The sequence below is a fragment of the Prenolepis imparis genome, unplaced genomic scaffold (genome assembly GCF_030444845.1).
Source record: "Prenolepis imparis isolate NDT839.2.m4 unplaced genomic scaffold, iyPreImpa1.0 SCAF_11, whole genome shotgun sequence".
In the NCBI taxonomy this organism is placed as follows: domain Eukaryota; kingdom Metazoa; phylum Arthropoda; class Insecta; order Hymenoptera; family Formicidae; genus Prenolepis; species Prenolepis imparis.
Genome location: NW_028141169.1, coordinates 7236482 through 7262865, shown reverse-complemented (window position 1 = coordinate 7262865; position 26384 = coordinate 7236482). Strand labels below are relative to the sequence as shown.

The 26384-nt window shown below is 31.8% G+C and overlaps 1 protein-coding gene across 5 annotated transcripts in view; it reads right to left on the bottom strand.

Moving 5' to 3' along the window:
* LOC145943153 (uncharacterized) overlaps positions 1 to 26384 on the bottom strand; it is a 231148-nt gene that overhangs the window by 112743 nt on the left and 92021 nt on the right. For all 5 annotated transcript variants that reach the window (XM_083050610.1, XM_083050611.1, XM_083050608.1 and 2 more), the window contains exon 10: positions 9105 to 9148. In XM_083050610.1, the coding sequence (XP_082906736.1) occupies positions 9105 to 9148 (44 nt within the window). The remainder of the gene's footprint in view (positions 1 to 9104; positions 9149 to 26384) is intronic.

Sequence of the window (26384 nt, the reverse complement as noted above, 5' to 3'; positions counted from 1 at the left end):
TATATCTATGTATCCTATGCTTCCGTCAAGTCAAAATTAAACAAACCGCGTAATATTTCATTATACGTATCTAAAAGTTAGAAAAATTATAATTAAAAATTATAACGTTTTCATACAAAATATATATCGATATACCTTCACAAAAGCATTTGCTTTCATTCGTTTTTCTTTCTTTTCCACATAAGACCGACATGCGCGTTGCACAGAAAGTGTGAACAATCTCGATACATGACAAAGAACGAATAAACAAATCGAATGATCGGAAAATGGTGAAAAGTAACAAATAAATTGGAGGGAACGATACTATATAGGATGTGGAATCGTAGTCGGAGTATTCGCAATCACTAGCACGAGGCGCGGATCGAGTTAATATTTTCCCGGACAGTTGCAGCGCGAGGGGGACCGGTTGTTCTGGAAAGGGAAAACAAATCACGGCGCGTGTCTGGCATACCAGACCCTTGGTAGGTCGCACCCTTATGTAAAGCGCCTAAGTGGCTCTCTCGTAGAGCGCGCCAACGACGAAAATATTTGTCATCGCATCACCCCAGGATCAAATTGAATTTGTGTCCCGGCTCTCAAATGTTCCCATCATGTTAAAGTCATAATTAAATGTTTTATCTCTCGCGCGATAAATAAAGATAGGAAATGTAAGTTGTGCATATCTTAATCAGTACAATAATTCGCAAGATTTACTAATTTTTATCAGAAATAATGATTATATTAATGTTATTATTTAATATCTCTGTTTTAAAATTTCATATTGCAATGAGATGTTAAAGCGAAACTCAACACATATATCTTACTATTATAACTCTAAAGAAATTGTATAAAAAAATTAAAATATCTAATCTCGCTGATAAATGTATACGCACTAAGCTTCGCGAAATTCAATATAACGTTTTATCATCGACCTTCTCGTTCATTCTATTTCTTCGAACTTATTCATGAAGTCAATTTCTCGTCAGACTTTGCATCCATAAGTTCATTTCAAAATGAAAAATTCAGGGCCGCGTATAGCTTAGTCTGGAAGCCCGAAAAAAATGATACCTGTCAAAATGAGGTTTTTTCAAGCCTTCAGGTGGTCCCAACTTACCCCCTCAAGGAAGTTCAGGTGCTCCGCGACTCATTATATACATAATAAACGCGCGGCAGGCGGCGGTGCCCGGAGCAACAGCAATTATCCGGATTGCCATAATGTCAGTGATTAAAAGAACCTAATGAGATATCATTAGAATAAGCGGTTGGTCTTAGCTCGCGTCTTCTTGCGCGGTTTGAAATTCCGGTAGCGATACCGCGCCGCTTTTAAGACGAAATATGCGAACGAGTTTCGCCCGCATAATTATAGCGGATCCGCGGTGGGGCAGGGTCGAGAAGTTATATCCAACACTGACATCGCGGAATATTTTAGAACGCGAAAGCAATGGCATTCGTATTCCCGCGGAACGAGACGAGCACGCGACTCGAATTAACTTGAATTTTGAGCTCCCCTTTCCTCTGCCGTCTTTCGGCGCTTTCGGCTCTGGTAAGTGGATTATAATATTAGACATTATTTTCTTACTTTATATGTGTGATGTTGCAACGAAAAATTTCTTACAAAAATGAATTTATCGAATAAATATTTCAGGAATGAAGATATAATTCTATTTCTTTTTTCATGTTCGATACAATCGATAAAATCTATGCAAAGCAAGACACATAAATGATTAGGAATATGTATAAGCAGATCTTTCATTGCGGCGCAAACGCGCAATTCTGACAGTATTTTGTATCTCAAATATCCAAATAATAGTACGATTCATAATCCCGATTCGCGAGTAGTTGTCTATTTATGTAAGAGGGGTTGGAAATTTGTTAGGGTATCGCGTGACATAAGCCAGGAGACAGCTTACCGAGATAAGCCATGTCGCCGGCCCGATTATGGTTTTCATAGGGCGACCCCTTGTCGACAGCATCGCCTCAGGTCGGTAGTTCCTTAAGTACGCGTGTCACGTCGAGCATCTCATACAATATATACAATAGTTATATGTATGTGATTAATATACAAGTAAACAGATAATATCATTGATACTTCACAAATTATGTATGCACTATCTAAATAATCTGTCATTGAATAAATCTATTCTATTTGTATCAAAAACTTTAAAAATACGATGGTACAATTATATTTTATATAAAAAAAATAATATCTTTAGAATATTTCTTCAAGATTTCTTCAATCCATTTTTATGAAAATTTTTTTCTCTAGTGAATTTTTTTATATAAACTTTCACTATAATTTTTGGATACAATAGATTTTGTCATTTTGATTATTAAAAACTGCAATTTGATTTTTTAATGACAAATATTTTAATTATTAAATTATTTTAGCTTATTTTTCTTTTTGTTTTATTAAAATTAATTTTAATTTAATTAAAATCTGAACAAATTTAATGGCTAATATTTTTAACACATCATTACGTTATTTTATTTTGCATTTGTCTTATGCTATAAAAAATTTGACATATATGTATAAATATTTTTTTGCAACTGCGATTTTTATTTCATATTTATATATCAATTATATTTTTTTTAAATCTCTTTCAATACGTATCATGAACACGCAGACTGATCAGAATAGGTGCGTCCGTTCCAGCTCATAAAACATTTTTACTCATGTACGGCTTTTCGAGTCTCGGCGAACATTGAAATATTTTTCTTGAAATATTCTTTCTTGAAGCAAATAAGAAATCGTGGATTCATCGCAATAGGAAATACCATGAAATTATCACAGAGCTCCTTATGCGAAACGTGAGTTCGTTATTTCGCCTTTGACGACTAGTCGGACAATGCGTTAGATGAGAAACCGTATATGTAGAACACAAAGCGCGATCGTAATTTACAAGCGTTAAAATAGGCTGTTTCATAATGACATAATGGATAACGGGAAGTATTGAAAATTTAATGGGATGCCTTTCAAGAGGCATTTTTTTTCAAATATTAGAACGATTTTGCAGAATCGCGGATCCGCAATAAGTATTCTGTAACTTAAACACGCGATAAATTTCGGTGTATAACTGTATACCGAGATAAGAGACGCGATAAAAGATATTTAAGGTGTGGAATTTTTTTGTTCGCGCCTTCGTTCGTCTGGATTAACGATTTCGGTCATCGTGCAGTGGTGAGAAACAGTCGCAATGGGAAGTTTTCGCACAACCTACACGCGCACGCATGCCCATAATACGTGTACATGTACAAGGCCACGGGCGCCCCTAGAATTCAATTTTCAGCTTGATTTGTCAGGCCGTCACTGCCAAGAGAAACTCTTGGAGCCTATTTCGCGCCGCAGCAGCCGACCAAGCAGATTCTTTCGTTTCGCTTTTTACGACTAATCTCCGTAGAAGCCTGGGAGAGATATAAAGAAAGAGGAAACTACAAGTCAAGAATAAAAAAAAAATCGATAGACTCGTGTCGTGACACGTGTGACGACGTTTATACTATATAAAATTAGAGATTGTCGTATATTGTATTTCATAATATAAAGACTTTTCATTATATAAAAATTATACACAATTAAGCCATTAAAACCGATTCCAAAACCCAGTAGTTTATCCTGCCACAACTTTTTTTAGAAAAATATTAAAAATAAATTGTGTTAGTTTTTATTATATAAAAAAATTATTAATTATTTTTTCTAAATCTCGCAAACATTCTAATAATCAAGCATTTTTTTCTCTTGTAAGTCATCCAAATAACATATCAGGTATGTCAAATTGCTTATTTTTAAATGCTCTTTACACACTTTTATTTGATAATTTGTTTCACATTATATAATTTTTACGATATCATTTGACTTAATCACAGAATGTATAGAGACGTAACATATTTTGTTATGCGTATGCTAAGGCTAAGTGAACGATAAATTAAAGTGAAAATACGACGTAGAAGCAAAAGAAAAATATTATTATCAGTACGGGGACACACGTATTTTTCACGATTATAAGTTATAAGCATATTTCACATAAATATATTTCACAAAATAAAGAGTGCTGTAAGAAAATAGTAGTATACTCTCTTTACGCACACAGATAAGAAATAATTTATCGTGTGAAATATAGTTGTTTAATACGCGCGTTGATTGGTTTCTCATGTTCTTTTAATTACGACCGTAAGCGAAAGCGGTATTCCATATACTTATGGATTTCCGTGTCTGTTATTTCTGCGGACATGGGTTTATTCATGATCGCGCGTAAAAGCATGCCGTATAAATAATATCAATTAGAAGTGTAATAGCGCATATATCCGTTCGTGTACCTGCGTAATAACAGATCTAATCAGTTTGTGCACAGATTCACGTAAATTCTTCAGAATAATTATAATTTGTGTCAACACATTATCTAAGAAAATACCACTTCCGTAATACCACGACAGAAAAATATAGAATATGTCTTTTACCGAAGTTTTATACTAACTAATCATTACATATTAAAATAGTTTAAGTGATTGATTCATCAACAATTATCTTTATTTTACACTTTAATATTTTCAACAAAATGAAATAATTAATATATCTCTGAAATATATATCAGGAATAATGCAATACCTAACATACACTGACAATAAGATGCATACATCGCGCTGTCTGATTACTAATTATCCCGATAAATTATCGGTTAAAAAGACAACGTCTCTGGCCGACGATGTGGCAGATAAGAGAGAGAGAGAAAGAGCAACGGAATTTTTTCAGTCATAAAGACGTGTATTCTTGGAGTCGTTAATACAGTTCGCTGGACGCGAGCGTCTCGATCGACCGTAAGTGCCAGGTTCGCGCAAAAGCCGGCCGTAATACGCAATTAATTCCGCCATGTTTCCTCGCCGGCGCATTTGCGCGCATTTTCGTGACGCCGTTTCCACAGACACGGTTACGAAGAGATCGGGCACGTTATATCGCACACTTGACTGCGGGGTTACGATCGGTGCGCGGTCGTTCGCTCGTTATTTCGATCGGGTGCGCGGGCGAACGACGGAGGTAGAGGGCAATAATGAGAGAGGTGCGAGGGAAAGGTGGGGAAAGAGGGGAAGAAACTGGGAGAGCACAAGAAAGACGAAGAAGTCACGCGAAAGCGATCACACGTGAAGGCGTGCAGAAAAGTGCTCGCACAGGAAACGCGCCGCACTCGCGGAGGACGATCCGTGGGAGGAAATCGTAAAGCGATCGTATCATCGCGAACGCGACGATTCGACTTGGCTCGACGAAATTAAATAAAAATATCCTGCGAGATTTATTCGCGATAACCGTATGAACGATTTTATATTGCGATATTTATATCGCGTCCGATGATTTCGCGAGTCTGCAAACAATTGCACGATTCCAGAGACATATAATTCCTAGATTAATTACGTATTATTTATACATATGACGTATGACGATGTAAATCGAAATCTTTAGATTGTTCGTTTTCAGATTAATATTCCATATTAATATTAATTATATGTATTAATTATTGTATATATTATTATGTAATCTCTGTTAAATGTACTGTCTTAAATTGTTTCGGTAAAAATATCATTAAAACAGTGATAAAAAAGAATTGAAACATATTGCTGTAAAAAATAAATTTGTCAGCTGATTAAAGCGTTAATTTGTTAATTAAATTTTAAAATAATAATATGTAATAAAAATTATAAAATAATATGTTTTAAATAAAATGTTATAGTACTTTAAACTTGATTAATATTTTTGGACAGTTATCAGCTGATTTCTGTCAAAAAGTATTATTCGAGTTTAAAGTATTATAACATTATTATTTTAATTTTTATAACATATTTTTATTTTAAAATGTAGTTAGCAAATTAAAGCTTTAATCAAGTTTAAACAAACTTTATATAAAAATATCTTTTTTTTTTTATATCAAATGGAGGAATGGCGCGCTCGTAACGCGCACTTGTGTTGTTCTAGTCAAAAACAAAAATACCATGTTTCTTGATAAATATCGCGAGTGCAATCGCGTGCGCGAACTCACGCATCTGGTAAAGAGATCTCGCTCGCGACGCGAGGATTAAGAGACGTTCTAAACTGCAAATTTCCTCGAGATTTCGCGCCTTATATCCGCGTTTCCTTTTTTTCCGCGTATCTCACCTGGCGCCCCGCCAATACCATTTAATTAACTTATTCATTCCAGCGCGTTGCTCCTAATTAAACGTGAACCGTAACACCTCGGCGCGGTCGGAGCGAAAGTGCCTTCGTCGCGGCAAGAGAGATCCGATAAGCCCGGATGGGGAAACGCGCCTTAATGAATGGAGAGCGCGACTTTGGCCTGTGGAGGAATCGAACCAAACGAAAATACATTCCGCCGTATCGGTCCATCCGATCGGTCCGCGTCGGTGAACGCTCTTAAGTGCGCTTTTTCGACTCGAGACTCCCGCACTTTCGCAAAGATTGAACGATCGCGCGCTTCCGTTGCCTCATTATGAAGGGAGAGATGAACGATAATTCGCATCGCGTCCATCTCGCCGAGCTCCACCGGAAGCTTTACTGTTCGATGGAATCTTTGCGGTTTGCTTCTGTTGGCTAAACTTTCCTGTACGCTTCCGTAAACATTGTGCATTCGAACGTTTAATAAATTTAAATATGTAAAATATATTGTTAAATAAGTATCACATATATTTCTTTTTCCTGAATCACTAAAAATTTAATCTGGAAACTTAATAGTCAATACAACCAAATTCAAAATGGTTTCAAATATTTTTTTACGTACATTAAAACTTGTAAGATAACTAAAAAAATAAAATTCGAAGAATTTCAAAAATTCAGTCATTACTTGATCGCCTATCGAATCGCTAATGCGAATTTTGATAGCGGTGCGGAATTTTTCAGGAATCGTTTTCACGCAGATACACGTTCCGCTCCCCTTCTGAAAAGTATCCGGAAAGCCGCCGTCAGCCATGAAAGTGTCGAAGGGTCGCGACGTGGACTCGTGAGAGGGCGAGAAGGGACGAAAGGACGAAGAAGAAACTGATTCGACTATCGTGGAGGCGATGGAGTGGAAGGACGGCTACGGGGAAAGAGGAAACGACTTGGTTTGAAAAGGCTCGGAGAGGCGCAGAAAGATGGGACGCCGGGGGAGACTAAGAGGGGTTAAGGGAGGGTCAAACGAGGAGAGAGAACCACGAAAGATCGGAGGGAGAGGGTGCGAGAGGAGCATAGGCTTATTGATTCCGGAGGGTTAGTGCGGCTGTGCTTACAACACAGGTTCTTTCCGGTGCTCCGTGCGCGCGCGCACACGCCTCCTCCTTATACACATACAATATACAAATACATATGGACGCGTGTCAGAGGTTACGCAAACAGAATGATTGATACATTAGCCCAGCGCCTGCCCTCTCGCCTTATCTTTTATTCCGAGAGTTGAATTGATTCCCTGAAAGAGCGCGGGGCGAGGGTGTCTTACATGGAAACGTAATGAATCGAGCTTTCCACCCTTTTTTATGACGATGAAATTCGAGCGTCGCGATGGATGAACGGACCGTCGTCGTTATCGAGAATCTGTCATTTAATTTGACAATCGCAAAATTAAGGAGTACGCCCGTAATTTGATACGCGGCGCGAGTGATAACATCGTGCCTCTCACTCTTTACTTTATCACGATTTGAATATGCAATTGCAAGAGAGTGCACGATAAAGAGCGCAAACGTAAATGCTGCTCGATGGCTACCCAAAGTATATATATTTAAATTACAATATATATATATATATATATATATATATAACATATATATAAAAATACACAATTGCAGGAGGGTGCACGATAAAGAGCGCAAACGTAAATGCTGCTCGATGGCTACCCAAAGTATATATATTTAAATTATAATATATATATATATATATATATATATAACATATATATAAAAATACACAATTGCAGGAGGGTGCACGATAAAGAGCGCAAACGTAAATGCTGCCCGATGGCTACCCAAAGTATGTATATTTAAATTACAATATATATATATAACATATATATAAAACAATACACGTATGTATATAATCAAGAAAAAAGAACTACATACATTTGATGTATACTTTACGATTCATGTAGCTGCAGACAATTAATTAAACATTAAAGAAACATTCGTTCGATCGCGAATTACAAACAAATAGCAAGATCAAAGGCGGTCGATTTCATGGGAGAAGTTTCTGCTCGAGAATCTGCTTTATCTCGGCTCGGGAAAAAAAACGTTCAGTACAAGTACGCGTCAATACGTAATTGGATCGGAGTAACGCTTGGCGGATTGGATTACTTGATATTGCTTTTTTAAAGAGAGATTAAAAAATGAAAAAAGCACGATTTCCGCACCCGACATTTATCGGCGCCGTTTGCCTCTCTCGACAATCGATATCGGTTCCCATGGTGATGCCCCGCTCATGTACTTGTTACCCACATTCGCCTTAAATCACTTCCAACTACTTTATATCGTTCAACACTAAGACTTTTGTACTTACAATGCACATTTAAGATTAAATATGCGTTATTCATGTTAATATAAATCTAGATAAATTGATAATTTATCGTAAATTAAAATTAAAATGCAAGTGCTTATGATAAGAAAAAAGGGAGCAAGATTTATCATAAATTATTTCCACAATATGCTATAGCACAGTAGCAGAAATTTTAAAAAATGTTCTATTATAATTCAATTATCAGATTATGTTATTATATTATTAAAATCAATTATTAATTTGTAACTATGTGTAAACGTAATAAATACTTTAGAAAATTTATATTCCAATCTGAATACTTAATAATTATAATTAATACGATGGAATTTGTATCCATTCCTAATTAAAGTTTCTAGAGCAATTGTAAAACTTTTTGATAGATAACTTTCTATATGAAATCTTACTTTTGTTAGAACATGCTTACTCGAAGACTATGTCGAGTATTTTTGCAATTACTTTATGAAAATATTTCATAATTATTATAATTATAGAGAAATTGTGTATATTTATAATCTCTATATTTGAGATTGATCAATTTTTATCATGTTATTTATGAATATCCATTACATTTCTTGAAAAATAAACTTGCATTCGTTGTCCATTACATTTTTTGAAAAATAAATAGACTCACCGGTCGATGAGGAGCAGTGGAATTATAATACACGTGCTGTCAATCTGCAACATACAAAAAATATCCAAATTATATTACACATAAAACAGAATATCTAAAATAATTAATATTATATTTTACAAAATAGAATTTTTATCCGCTTTTAAGCAAATATTTAATTAAAAAATTATATAATACAAGACAATTTTTTAGATATAACTAGAACAACACAAGCGCGCGCCATTCTTCGATTTTATATAAAAAAGAATGATATTTTTATATAAAGTACTGTAGATGGATGAAAATAATTTAAGTCAATAAAAATAATATCAATCAATACATATAATAATAAATAATAAGCAATATTAATTAATATTGGTTATTATTTATTAAAAATACTATCAATCAATACATATAATAATAAATAATAAACAATATTAATTAATTTGGACATCATAAATTAAAAACTTAAATGCAAAATGGTGACATAAAATAATGTAGTAAATGTAAGTAGTATAAGTCAATGAAAGTAGTGTAGATCAATAAAAGTGATATAAATTAATAAAAATATCAATCAATACATATAATAATAAATAATAAGCAATATTAATTAATTTGGACATCATGAATTAAAAAGTTAAATGCAAAATGGTGACATAAAATAATGTAGTAAATGTAAGTAGTATAGGTCAATGAAAGTAGTGTAGATCAATAAAAGTGATATAAATTAATAAAAACACTATCAATCAATACATATAATAATAAATAATAAGCAATATTAGTTAATTTGGACATCATGAATTAAAATGTTAAATGCAAAATGGTGATATAAAGTAATGTAGTAAATGTAAGTAGTATAGGTCAATGAAAGTAGTGTAGATCAATAAAAGTGATATAAATTAATAAAAACACTATCAATCAATACATATAATAATAAATAATAAGCAATATTAGTTAATTTGGACATCATGAATTAAAAAGTTAAATGCAAAATGGTGATATAAAGTAATGTAGTAAATGTAAGTAGTATAGGTCAATAAAAATAGTATAAATCAATAACATATTACAAGTTAATTTTATAATAATAAGTAATAAGCAATATTAATTAATTTGAACATTATGAATTAAAATGTTAAATGCAAAATGGTGACATAAAATAATGTAACAAATGTAAGTAGTATAGGTCAATGAAAATAGTGTAAATCGATGAAAATAATATAAGTCAATAAAAATACTATCAATCAATACATATAATAATAAATAATAAGCAATATTAATTAATTTGAACATCATGAATTAAAATGTTAAATGCAAAATGGTGACATAAAATAATGTAACAAATGTAAGTAGTATAGGTCAATGAAAATAGTGTAAATCGATGAAAATAATATAAGTCAATAAAAATACTATCAATCAATACATATAATAATAAATAATAAGCAATATTAATTAATTTGGACATCATGAATTAAAAAGTTAAATGCAAAATGGTGACATAAAATAATGTAGTAAATGTAAGTAGTATAGGTCAATGAAAGTAGTCTAGATCAATGAAAGTGATATAAATTAATGAAAATACTATCAATCAATACATATAATAATAAATAATAACCAATATTAATTAATTTTGACATCATAAATTAAAAAGTTACATGCAAAATGGTGACATAAAATAATGTAGTAAATGTAAGTAGTATAGGTCAATGAAAGTAGTCTAGATCAATGAAAGTGATATAAATTAATGAAAATACTATCAATCAATACATATAATAATAAATAATAACCAATATTAATTAATTTGGACATCATAAATTAAAAAGTTACATGCAAAATGGTGATATAAAATAATGTAGTAAATGTACGTAGTATAGGTCAACATAATTATACAAAATATACATAAATGTATATATATATAAATGTGTACGTAAATGTAAATATATATAAATGTGCACATAAATGTATGTATATATATATATATATATATATATATATATATAAATGTATACATAAATGTATATATATATATATATATATATATATTTCTTTTCAGAATGTCAAATAAAATCTTTAGAAAATATAGTTTAATTCATTATATTTTACAATAATGTAAACTGAATTACTAGTGCGGATATGAACAATTTATTAATTTTATATAAGTAATAAATATAATACAAATTAAAAATATTATATAATATTATTATATTATAAATATTATAGATCATAAATCACTAACCTTACAATTATTCCGCCGATGCCCGATGCCTCCCCGGGCCTCGTCCTCCTCTCTTTTGCTCGTCCTCGTATGGTTGCTTTTCCTCTGGCACTCATTATAGTCACTCGCGAAAACATAATAATTATTGCCCGCATTGATTATATCAAAATACGAGAATCGCGCGGCACTTTGCACGGCACTTCTGACATTAATCGCGATGCGCATTTTATTATTTTTTCGACGAAAGAAACTCGAAGCTAGGCTAACCTGCTACTTGCTACTCGAAAATTACGCGATCCACTTCATATGCCACTGACCGACAATGAATAGTATAATAAGTGCTTCAAAACGACTTTAATTTACTTTACGATCTACTTACTTTACTTCTAAATCGATTATTATCTTGTAATAAATAATACAAATGTGCGACTAAGAGCCAATTTCACCAAGTTCGGTTAGATAAACCAACAGTTAAAATTAGCAGTGTTGCCAACACCAAGTATTCATGTCTATGAATGTCACGAATATTAATGCAGGATGGCCACCTTGCTAATTTGAACCGTCGATCATCTAACTAGATTTGGTGATTTAAGCTTTAAAATGAAAGATAGATATATATATGTAATTATACAAAGTACACGCTTTAACAAATCATTATAATTATATACTGTACAAATTGTTAAAACTTTATTATCTGATATTGGCACATAATAAGACAAGATCAGATACAAGTATACTTGTATTAATTAAATGCGTCGCAAAATAACAGTTCCGTTAGATATATATCGATCATTTAATGATAGATATATTTTTCTCACGAGATTCATATGAATCAATCAGAAAATATATAATCAATATTCCGTATATACGCGCGATACACATTTCGAGAATATAAATCGTGAGAAATCTATTGTTATTAAATGATAGATACATTGCGCGCCGCGTATCTAACCTAACCTAACATGACTGCGTTATTTTGCGACACATTTTAATCAGTACAAGATACTTATATCCCCTACTCTGTAATAATACCTGTCAATCGAATAAACAGTTTCAACGTTCGTACATCATACAATCAAATAGTAATTTGTTAAAACGTTTACCTTACACGTTTTAGTCGATCGAAATCTAAGCACGCCACTATCTATCCTGTCGGTTCGAGTGTCGCCGCGCGAATGACGACGAAGCGCCCGAGTGTAAATAATAATACAAGCGCGCGAAATTCAACATCGAATATTGTACGGTTATTTTTCTTGGACAAAAATTTAACATCTTACATATATAATAATACATAACAAATATCCTGTTCTTTGATATCAAATTAATTATATCGTATTAATAAAAGCTCTTTCTGTACATATATTTTTTCTCTCTTTTTTTTTTAATTTTTCGCCGATTTAGATATAATTTGTTCGTCATTTTTCGAATTGAAAACGCGAGTATTGCATAAGTAAGTAGATAACGCATTTGGATTTCGATCTAAAATTACGTATACATTTTAACAAATCAATAATGTACAAATGTTGAAACCTTACTACTCGATTAATTTCTATACGGAATTTGAAACCGACATTCTCTATCATATTCGCATCTGACCCTTTCTATTCTGTTAAAATATAAATATCTCTTTCACGTTAATTAATGTCAGAAGTGCCGTGTTAAAATGTCCGATCTTCATACTTTGCTAATTAAGTACGCGCGATAATTATTGTATTTTCGCGAGTGACTATAGCGAGTGCTAAGGAAAAGAATCAAGAACGAGTAAAAAAAGAAGAGAAGGAAGTCCTGGAGAAAAGCATCGAGTATCGACACAGTAGGGGTGAGTAGATTTATAATCTACTTAATTTTTATGTATATAAATTATTTGTTACTTAATAAAATTAATGGGTCGTTTATGACCGCGTTAGTAATTCAGATTACATTATTATTATGAAATATGATGAATATTAAATAAATTGAAAATAAATAAATATTAAATTTAATACAAATAAAATTTGCATCATTAATTATATTTTCTAGAGCAGCATTTTGTAAAACTTTTTAATAGAACTTTTGAATGAAATCTTATTTAGAGCATTACTCATTAGCATTAAAAACAATTTTAGAATATAGTTTTTTTTAATTCTGAAAAGAATATATATGCATAATAAGATACCTACAATAAAAAATTGAACAGTTTTTTGTTTCATAATTATTTCATATTCATAAATAAATTGATAAAAACTGATCAATTATTCTCGAATATAGAGATTATAAAAATACACAGTTTCCATAATTAATAATTATGAAATATTAATAATAGGTATATTTAAATTATAATAATTATAAATGTTTATTCTAATTATAATAATTATAAAATATTTTAATAAAGTAGTTGCAAAAATACTCGATCTAATCTTCGAGTAATGCTCTCAGTAATATTTCATTCAAAAGTTCTATCAAAAAGTTTTATAATTGCTTTAGAAAATATAATTAATAATGTAAATTTCATTCGTATTAATTATAATTATTGAATATTTTTAAAATATTATTTTGAAATCTGTTTTATAATATATCTTTATTTAATGTAATAAAATAGAAACTGCAAAATGCTAGATGTGCATTGTGCAAATGTCCTTTCTTTAAGGAGATGTAAGAATAAGATCCTGGATAGGGGGGGGACCCCCAATTAATCTCAAGATTTTTCTAATGTGTGTATGTGTACAATTAAAAATGTTTGACATTTATCTCTGTCTTGCAAAATGCAAATGTTATTACAATATTCTTCTACATTGCTCGCGATAAAAAAATAATTTACTAAAAGATCCAAAAGAATTTTGTTTACACCGAAATATTTGCACGCATTTAAATGTATTCGTAAAAAATCATAATCGTTTTCTTTGCGTTTGATATAAATTGCGTTTTTTTTATATAAAATACAATATTTGTAAAAAATATTTTACATTTATGAAAAAAAATGAGACTATAAACTTAACTTTAGTAAATTTTAAAATTGTTCTAAACCTCAATGAGATTGCATACTTCCTTTCCAAGATACACGATCATCGGACAGACGTGTAACATTTTGTTATTTAATTTCAGACCAAGATGATCCGCGCGTGATATCTTTTCCGATATCGGTTCAACCTATCTCGCGCGACTATTTTTGCCATGACGCGACATTATATCAGGTAGAAGCAAACCACCAATCTAAATGGGTATTATACTTTGTGTTCAATCGATAGATCCTATCAATGTGAGATGGAAAGGAAGCCGCAAGGGAGGGACAACCGGTCATTTGTTGTATGCGCACTTGATATTGCACAATGATTATTCTCTGAAGCGTGGAAATAAAACTACACTAAAAAAAAGTTGTTAACTTGACTAAATCGTTTAACTAATTTTGTTAATTGAACATATAGAAGTATTTAAATTAAATACAACATTTAAATCTAACATAGCGTATTTGACTTAAATACTTATATGTATATATTCAATTAATAAAATAGAGTAATTAGTTGAATGCATTTAGGGTCGGTTGTTCCATCTTTCGATAAATCTCAGCTTACTTGACAGATTGGTATCAATAGGATAAAGTTTATCAGACAGTTTACCAGCTACTTATACGTAAGCGTTGTTCCATGGTTATTTATCCTATTGATAGTTACCTGCAGTGTAAAAGAAATATATCGTGATAATTTCTTCCATGTACTATTAAAATGTATAATCGATGAATTTTTGGCTCGTCTTAAAATATTAGAAATCGATACTTTTTTGACGCGGACCCTGTGCGACGCATCCTTATTTTATTTTTATCGTATTAAAAAATTTGTACGCTGGTGTCTGTTTGGTACCAAATGATTCTGTAATTAATGTACTATTAAAATGTATAATCGATGAATTTTTGGCTCGTCTTAAAATATTGGAAATTCATACTTTTTTGACGCGGACCCTGTTCGACGCATCCTTAATTTAAGTATAGCAAATGAAAAAGTTTGTACGCTGTTGTCTGCTTGGTATCAAAAGATTCTGTAATCAATGTACTATTAAAATGTATAATCGATGAATTTTTGGCTCGTCTTAAAATATTAGAAATCGATACTTTTTTGCCGCGGACCCTGTGCAACGCATACTTATTTTATGTTTATCGTATTAAAAAATTTGTACGCTGGTGTCTGCATGGTACCAAAAGATTCTTTAGTCAATGTACTATTAAAATGTATAATCGATGAATTTTTGGCTAGTCTTAAAATATTGGAAATCGATACTTTTTACCGCTGACCCTATGCAACGCAACATTATTTTAAGTATATCAAGTTAAAAAATTTGTACGCTGGTGTCTGTTTGGTACCAAATGATTCTGTAATCAATGTACTATTAAAATGTATAATCGATGAATTTTTGGCTCGTCTTAAAATATTAGAAATCGATACTTTTTTGACGCCGACCCGGTGCAACGCATCCTTATTTTATGTTTATCGTATTAAAAAATTTGTACGCTGGTGTCTGCATGGTACGAAAAGATTCTATAATCAATGTACTATTAAAATGTATAATCGATGAATTTTTGGCTCGTCTTAAAATATTGGAAATCCATACTTTTTACCGCTGACCCTATGCGACACAACATTATTTTATGTATATCAAGTTAAAAAATTTGTACGCAGGTGTCTGTTTGGTACCAAAATATTCTGTAATCAATGTACTATTAAAATGTAAAATCGATGAATTTTTGGCTCGTCTTTAAATATTAGAAATCGATACTTTTTTACCGCTGATCCCATGCGACGCAATCTTATTTTATGTATATCAAGTTAAAAAATATGTACGCTGTTGTCTGGTTGGAACCAAAAGATTCTGTAATCAATGTACTATTAAAATGTATAATCGATGAATTTTTGGCTCGTCTTAAAATATTAGAAATCGATACTTTTTTAACGCGGACCCTGTGCGACGCATCCTTATTTTATTTTTATCGTATTAAAAAATTTGTACGCTGGTGTCTGTTTGGTACCAAATGATTCTGTAATTAATGTACTATTAAAATGTATAATCGAGGAATTTTTGGCTCGTCTTAAAATATTGGAAATTGATACTTTTTTGACGCGGACCCTGTTCGACGCATCCTTAATTTAAGTATAGCAAATGAAAAAGTTTGTACGCTGTTGTCTGCTTGGTATCAAAAGATTCTGTAATCAATGTACTATTAAAATGTATAATCGATGAATTTTTGGCTCGTCTTAAAATATTAGAAATCGATACTTTTTTGCCGCGGACCCTGTGCAACGCATACTTATTTTATGTTTATCGTATTAAAAAATTTGTACGCTGGTGTCTGCATGGTACCAAAAGATTCTTTAGTCAATGTACAATTAAAATGTATAATCGATGAATTTTTGGCTAGTCTTAAAATATTGGAAATCGATACTTTTTACCGCTGACCCTATGCGACGCAACATTATTTTAAGTATATCAAGTTAAAAAATTTGTACGCTGGTGTCTGTTTGGTACCAAATGATTCTGTAATCAATGTACTATTAAAATGTATAATCGATGAATTTTTGGCTCGTCTTAAAATATTAGAAATCGATACTTTTTTGACGCCGACCCGGTGTGACGCTTCCTTATTTTATGTTTATCGTATTAAAAAATTTGTACGCTGGTGTCTGCATGGTACGAAAAGATTCTATAATCAATGTACTATTAAAATGTATAATCGATGAATTTTTGGCTCGTCTTAAAATATTGGAAATTGATACTTTTTTGACGCGGACCCTGTTCGACGCATCCTTATTTTATGTTTATCGTATTAAAAAATTTGTACGCTGGTGTCTGCATGGTACCAAAAGATTCTGTAATCAATGTACTATTAAAATGTATAATCGATGAATTTTTGGCTCGTCTTAAAATATTGGAAATTGATACTTTTTTGACGCGGACCCTGTGCAACGCATACTTATTTTATGTTTATCGTATTAAAAAATTTGTACGCTGGTGTCTGCATGGTACCAAATAATTCTGTAATCAATGTACTATTAAAATGTATAATCGAGGAATTTTTGGCTCGTCTTAAAATATTGGAAATAGATAATTTTTTGACGCGGACCCTGTTCGACGCATCCTTATTTTATGTTTATCGTATTAAAAAATTTGTACGCTGGTGTCTGCATGGTACCAAAAGATTCTGTAATCAATGTACTATTAAAATGTATAATCGATGAATTTTTGGCTCGTCTTAAAATATTGGAAATCCATACTTTTTACCGCTGACCCTATGCGACACAACATTATTTTATGTATATCAAGTTAAAAAATATGTACGCTGTTGTCTGGTTGGAACCAAAAGATTCTGTAATCAATGTACTATTAAAATGTATAATCGATGAATTTTTGGCTCGTCTTAAAATATTAGAAATCGATACTTATTGACGCGGACCCTGTGCGACGCATCCTTATTTTATTTTTATCGTATTAAAAAATTTGTACGCTGGTGTCTGTTTGGTACCAAATGATTCTGTAATTAATGTACTATTAAAATGTATAATCGATGAATTTTTGGCTCGTCTTAAAATATTGGAAATTGATACTTTTTTGACGCGGACCCTGTTCGACGCATCCTTAATTTAAGTATAGCAAATGAAAAAGTTTGTACGCTGTTGTCTGCTTGGTATCAAAAGATTCTGTAATCAATGTACTATTAAAATGTATAATCGATGAATTTTTGGCTCGTCTTAAAATATTAGAAATCGATACTTTTTTGACGCGGACCCTGTGCAACGCATACTTATTTTATGTTTATCGTATTAAAAAATTTGTACGCTGGTGTCTGCATGGTACCAAAAGATTCTTTAGTCAATGTACTATTAAAATGTATAATCGATGAATTTTTGGCTCGTCTTAAAATATTGGAAATCCATACTTTTTACCGCTGACCCTATGCAACGCAACATTATTTTAAGTATATCAAGTTAAAAAATTTGTACGCTGGTGTCTGTTTGGTACCAAATGATTCTGTAATCAATGTACTATTAAAATGTATAATCGATGAATTTTTGGCTCGTCTTAAAATATTAGAAATCGATACTTTTTTGACGCCGACCCGGTGCAACGCATCCTTATTTTATGTTCATCGTATTAAAAAATTTGTACGCTGGTGTCTGTTTGGTACCAAATGATTCTGTAATTAATGTACTATTAAAATGTATAATCGATGAATTTTTGGCTCGTCTTAAAATATTGGAAATCGATACTTTTTTGACGCGGACCCTGTTCGACGCATCCTTATTTTATGTTTATCGTATTAAAAAATTTGTACGCTGGTGTCTGCATGGTACCAAAAGATTCTGTAATCAATGTACTATTAAAATGTATAATCGATGAATTTTTGGCTCGTCTTAAAATATTGGAAATCCATACATTTTACCGCTGACCCTATGCGACACAACATTATTTTATGTATATCAAGTTAAAAAATTTGTACGCTGGTGTCTGTTTGGTACCAAATGATTCTGTAATTAATGTACTATTAAAATGTATAATCGATGAATTTTTGGCTCGTCTTAAAATATTGGAAATTGATACTTTTTTGACGCGGACCCTGTTCGACGCATCCTTAATTTAAGTATAGCAAATGAAAAAGTTTGTACGCTGTTGTCTGCTTGGTATCAAAAGATTCTGTAATCAATGTACTATTAAAATGTATAATCGATGAATTTTTGGCTCGTCTTAAAATATTAGAAATCGATACTTTTTTGACGCGGACCCTGTGCAACGCATACTTATTTTATGTTTATCGTATTAAAAAATTTGTACGCTGGTGTCTGCATGGTACCAAAAGATTCTTTAGTCAATGTACTATTAAAATGTATAATCGATGAATTTTTGGCTCGTCTTAAAATATTGGAAATCCATACTTTTTACCGCTGACCCTATGCAACGCAACATTATTTTAAGTATATCAAGTTAAAAAATTTGTACGCTGGTGTCTGTTTGGTACCAAATGATTCTGTAATCAATGTACTATTAAAATGTATAATCGATGAATTTTTGGCTCGTCTTAAAATATTAGAAATCGATACTTTTTTGACGCCGACCCGGTGCAACGCATCCTTATTTTATGTTCATCGTATTAAAAAATTTGTACGCTGGTGTCTGTTTGGTACCAAATGATTCTGTAATTAATGTACTATTAAAATGTATAATCGATGAATTTTTGGCTCGTCTTAAAATATTGGAAATCGATACTTTTTTGACGCGGACCCTGTTCGACGCATCCTTATTTTATGTTTATCGTATTAAAAAATTTGTACGCTGGTGTCTGCATGGTACCAAAAGATTCTGTAATCAATGTACTATTAAAATGTATAATCGATGAATTTTTGGCTCGTCTTAAAATATTGGAAATCCATACATTTTACCGCTGACCCTATGCGACACAACATTATTTTATGTATATCAAGTTAAAAAATTTGTACGCTGGTGTCTGTTTGGTACCAAAATATTCTGTAATCAATGTACTATAAAATGTATAATCGATGAATTTTTGGCTCGTCTTAAAATATTAGAAATCGATACTTTTTTGCCGCGGACCCTGTGCAACGCATACTTATTTTATGTTTATCGTATTAAAAAATTTGTACGCTGGTGTCTGCATGGTACCAAAAGATTCTTTAGTCAATGTACTATTAAAATGTATAATCGATGAATTTTTGGCTAGTCTTAAAATATTGGAAATCGATACTTTTTACCGCTGACCCTATGCAACGCAACATTATTTTAAGTATATCAAGTTAAAAAATTTGTACGCTGGTGTCTGTTTGGTACCAAATGATTCTGTAATCAATGTACTATTAAAATGTATAATCGATGAATTTTTGGCTCGTCTTAAAATATTAGAAATCGATACTTTTTTGACGCCGACCCGGTGCAACGCATCCTTATTTTATGTTTATCGTATTAAAAAATTTGTACGCTGGTGTCTGCATGGTACGAAAAGATTCTATAATCAATGTACTATTAAAATGTATAATCGATGAATTTTTGGCTCGTCTTAAAATATTGGAAATCCATACTTTTTACCGCTGACCCTATGCGACACAACATTATTTTATGTATATCAAGTTAAAAAATTTGTACGCAGGTGTCTGTTTGGTACCAAAATATTCTGTAATCAATGTACTATTAAAATGTAAAATCGATGAATTTTTGGCTCGTCTTTAAATATTAGAAATCGATACTTTTTTACCGCTGATCCCATGCGACGCAATCTTATTTTATGTATATCAAGTTAAAAAATATGTACGCTGTTGTCTGGTTGGAACCAAAAGATTCTGTAATCAATGTACTATTAAAATGTATAATCGATGAATTTTTGGCTCGTCTTAAAATATTAGAAATCGATACTTTTTTAACGCGGACCCTGTGCGACGCATCCTTATTTTATTTTTATCGTATTAAAAAATTTGTACGCTGGTGTCTGTTTGGTACCAAATGATTCTGTAATTAATGTACTATTAAAATGTATAATCGAGGAATTTTTGGCTCGTCTTAAAATATTGGAAATTGATACTTTTTTGACGCGGACCCTGTTCGACGCATCCTTAATTTAAGTATAGCAAATGAAAAAGTTTGTACGCTGTTGTCTGCTTGGTATCAAAAGATTCTGTAATCAATGTACTATTAAAATGTATAATCGATGAATTTTTGGCTCGTCTTAAAATATTAGAAATCGATACTTTTTTGCCGCGGACCCTGTGCAACGCATACTTATTTTATGTTTATCGTATTAAAAAATTTGTACGCTGGTGTCTGCATGGTACCAAAAGATTCTTTAGTCAATGTACAATTAAAATGTATAATCGATGAATTTTTGGCTAGTCTTAAAATATTGGAAATCGATACTTTTTACCGCTGACCCTATGCGACGCAACATTATTTTAAGTATATCAAGTTAAAAAATTTGTACGCTGGTGTCTGTTTGGTACCAAATGATTCTGTAATCAATGTACTATTAAAATGTATAATCGATGAATTTTTGGCTCGTCTTAAAATATTAGAAATCGATACTTTTTTGACGCCGACCCGGTGTGACGCTTCCTTATTTTATGTTTATCGTATTAAAAAATTTGTACGCTGGTGTCTGCATGGTACGAAAAGATTCTATAATCAATGTACTATTAAAATGTATAATCGATGAATTTTTGGCTCGTCTTAAAATATTGGAAATTGATACTTTTTTGACGCGGACCCTGTTCGACGCATCCTTATTTTATGTTTATCGTATTAAAAAATTTGTACGCTGGTGTCTGCATGGTACCAAAAGATTCTGTAATCAATGTACTATTAAAATGTATAATCGATGAATTTTTGGCTCGTCTTAAAATATTGGAAATTGATACTTTTTTGACGCGGACCCTGTGCAACGCATACTTATTTTATGTTTATCGTATTAAAAAATTTGTACGCTGGTGTCTGCATGGTACCAAATAATTCTGTAATCAATGTACTATTAAAATGTATAATCGATGAATTTTTGGCTCGTCTTAAAATATTGGAAATAGATAATTTTTTGACGCGGACCCTGTTCGACGCATCCTTATTTTATGTTTATCGTATTAAAAAATTTGTACGCTGGTGTCTGCATGGTACCAAAAGATTCTGTAATCAATGTACTATTAAAATGTATAATCGATGAATTTTTGGCTCGTCTTAAAATATTGGAAATCCATACTTTTTACCGCTGACCCTATGCGACACAACATTATTTTATGTATATCAAGTTAAAAAATATGTACGCTGTTGTCTGGTTGGAACCAAAAGATTCTGTAATCAATGTACTATTAAAATGTATAATCGATGAATTTTTGGCTCGTCTTAAAATATTAGAAATCGATACTTTTTTGACGCGGACCCTGTGCGACGCATCCTTATTTTATTTTTATCGTATTAAAAAATTTGTACGCTGGTGTCTGTTTGGTACCAAATGATTCTGTAATTAATGTACTATTAAAATGTATAATCGATGAATTTTTGGCTCGTCTTAAAATATTGGAAATTGATACTTTTTTGACGCGGACCCTGTTCGACGCATCCTTAATTTAAGTATAGCAAATGAAAAAGTTTGTACGCTGTTGTCTGCTTGGTATCAAAAGATTCTGTAATCAATGTACTATTAAAATGTATAATCGATGAATTTTTGGCTCGTCTTAAAATATTAGAAATCGATACTTTTTTGACGCGGACCCTGTGCAACGCATACTTATTTTATGTTTATCGTATTAAAAAATTTGTACGCTGGTGTCTGCATGGTACCAAAAGATTCTTTAGTCAATGTACTATTAAAATGTATAATCGATGAATTTTTGGCTCGTCTTAAAATATTGGAAATCCATACTTTTTACCGCTGACCCTATGCAACGCAACATTATTTTAAGTATATCAAGTTAAAAAATTTGTACGCTGGTGTCTGTTTGGTACCAAATGATTCTGTAATCAATGTACTATTAAAATGTATAATCGATGAATTTTTGGCTCGTCTTAAAATATTAGAAATCGATACTTTTTTGACGCCGACCCGGTGCAACGCATCCTTATTTTATGTTCATCGTATTAAAAAATTTGTACGCTGGTGTCTGTTTGGTACCAAATGATTCTGTAATTAATGTACTATTAAAATGTATAATCGATGAATTTTTGGCTCGTCTTAAAATATTGGAAATCGATACTTTTTTGACGCGGACCCTGTTCGACGCATCCTTATTTTATGTTTATCGTATTAAAAAATTTGTACGCTGGTGTCTGCATGGTACCAAAAGATTCTGTAATCAATGTACTATTAAAATGTATAATCGATGAATTTTTGGCTCGTCTTAAAATATTGGAAATCCATACATTTTACCGCTGACCCTATGCGACACAACATTATTTTATGTATATCAAGTTAAAAAATTTGTACGCTGGTGTCTGTTTGGTACCAAATGATTCTGTAATTAATGTACTATTAAAATGTATAATCGATGAATTTTTGGCTCGTCTTAAAATATTGGAAATTGATACTTTTTTGACGCGGACCCTGTTCGACGCATCCTTAATTTAAGTATAGCAAATGAAAAAGTTTGTACGCTGTTGTCTGCTTGGTATCAAAAGATTCTGTAATCAATGTACTATTAAAATGTATAATCGATGAATTTTTGGCTCGTCTTAAAATATTAGAAATCGATACTTTTTTGACGCGGACCCTGTGCAACGCATACTTATTTTATGTTTATCGTATTAAAAAATTTGTACGCTGGTGTCTGCATGGTACCAAAAGATTCTTTAGTCAATGTACTATTAAAATGTATAATCGATGAATTTTTGGCTCGTCTTAAAATATTGGAAATCCATACTTTTTACCGCTGACCCTATGCAACGCAACATTATTTTAAGTATATCAAGTTAAAAAATTTGTACGCTGGTGTCTGTTTGGTACCAAATGATTCTGTAATCAATGTACTATTAAAATGTATAATCGATGAATTTTTGGCTCGTCTTAAAATATTAGAAATCGATACTTTTTTGACGCCGACCCGGTGCAACGCATCCTTATTTTATGTTCATCGTATTAAAAAATTTGTACGCTGGTGTCTGTTTGGTACCAAATGATTCTGTAATTAATGTACTATTAAAATGTATAATGGATGAATTTTTGGCTCGTCTTAAAATATTGGAAATCGATACTTTTTTGACGCGGACCCTGTTCGACGCATCCTTATTTTATGTTTATCGTATTAAAAAATTTGTACGCTGGTGTCTGCATGGTACCAAAAGATTCTGTAATCAATGTACTATTAAAATGTATAATCGATGAATTTTTGGCTCGTCTTAAAATATTGGAAATCCATACATTTTACCGCTGACCCTATGCGACACAACATTATTTTATGTATATCAAGTTAAAAAATTTGTACGCTGGTGTCTGTTTGGTACCAAAATATTCTGTAATCAATGTACTATAAAATGTATAATCGATGAATTTTTGGCTCGTCTTAAAATATTAGAAATCGATACTTTTTTGCCGCGGACCCTGTGCAACGCATACTTATTTTATGTTTATCGTATTAAAAAATTTGTACGCTGGTGTCTGCATGGTACCAAAAGATTCTTTAGTCAATGTACTATTAAAATGTATAATCGATGAATTTTTGGCTAGTCTTAAAATATTGGAAATCGATACTTTTTACCGCTGACCCTATGCAACGCAACATTATTTTAAGTATATCAAGTTAAAAAATTTGTACGCTGGTGTCTGTTTGGTACCAAATGATTCTGTAATCAATGTACTATTAAAATGTATAATCGATGAATTTTTGGCTCGTCTTAAAATATTAGAAATCGATACTTTTTTGACGCCGACCCGGTGCAACGCATCCTTATTTTATGTTTATCGTATTAAAAAATTTGTACGCTGGTGTCTGCATGGTACGAAAAGATTCTATAATCAATGTACTATTAAAATGTATAATCGATGAATTTTTGGCTCGTCTTAAAATATTGGAAATCCATACTTTTTACCGCTGACCCTATGCGACACAACATTATTTTATGTATATCAAGTTAAAAAATTTGTACGCAGGTGTCTGTTTGGTACCAAAATATTCTGTAATCAATGTACTATTAAAATGTAAAATCGATGAATTTTTGGCTCGTCTTTAAATATTAGAAATCGATACTTTTTTACCGCTGATCCCATGCGACGCAATCTTATTTTATGTATATCAAGTTAAAAAATATGTACGCTGTTGTCTGGTTGGAACCAAAAGATTCTGTAATCAATGTACTATTAAAATGTATAATCGATGAATTTTTGGCTCGTCTTAAAATATTAGAAATCGATACTTTTTTAACGCGGACCCTGTGCGACGCATCCTTATTTTATTTTTATCGTATTAAAAAATTTGTACGCTGGTGTCTGTTTGGTACCAAATGATTCTGTAATTAATGTACTATTAAAATGTATAATCGAGGAATTTTTGGCTCGTCTTAAAATATTGGAAATTGATACTTTTTTGACGCGGACCCTGTTCGACGCATCCTTAATTTAAGTATAGCAAATGAAAAAGTTTGTACGCTGTTGTCTGCTTGGTATCAAAAGATTCTGTAATCAATGTACTATTAAAATGTATAATCGATGAATTTTTGGCTCGTCTTAAAATATTAGAAATCGATACTTTTTTGCCGCGGACCCTGTGCAACGCATACTTATTTTATGTTTATCGTATTAAAAAATTTGTACGCTGGTGTCTGCATGGTACCAAAAGATTCTTTAGTCAATGTACAATTAAAATGTATAATCGATGAATTTTTGGCTAGTCTTAAAATATTGGAAATCGATACTTTTTACCGCTGACCCTATGCGACGCAACATTATTTTAAGTATATCAAGTTAAAAAATTTGTACGCTGGTGTCTGTTTGGTACCAAATGATTCTGTAATCAATGTACTATTAAAATGTATAATCGATGAATTTTTGGCTCGTCTTAAAATATTAGAAATCGATACTTTTTTGACGCCGACCCGGTGTGACGCTTCCTTATTTTATGTTTATCGTATTAAAAAATTTGTACGCTGGTGTCTGCATGGTACGAAAAGATTCTATAATCAATGTACTATTAAAATGTATAATCGATGAATTTTTGGCTCGTCTTAAAATATTGGAAATTGATACTTTTTTGACGCGGACCCTGTTCGACGCATCCTTATTTTATGTTTATCGTATTAAAAAATTTGTACGCTGGTGTCTGCATGGTACCAAAAGATTCTGTAATCAATGTACTATTAAAATGTATAATCGATGAATTTTTGGCTCGTCTTAAAATATTGGAAATTGATACTTTTTTGACGCGGACCCTGTGCAACGCATACTTATTTTATGTTTATCGTATTAAAAAATTTGTACGCTGGTGTCTGCATGGTACCAAATAATTCTGTAATCAATGTACTATTAAAATGTATAATCGATGAATTTTTGGCTCGTCTTAAAATATTGGAAATAGATAATTTTTTGACGCGGACCCTGTTCGACGCATCCTTATTTTATGTTTATCGTATTAAAAAATTTGTACGCTGGTGTC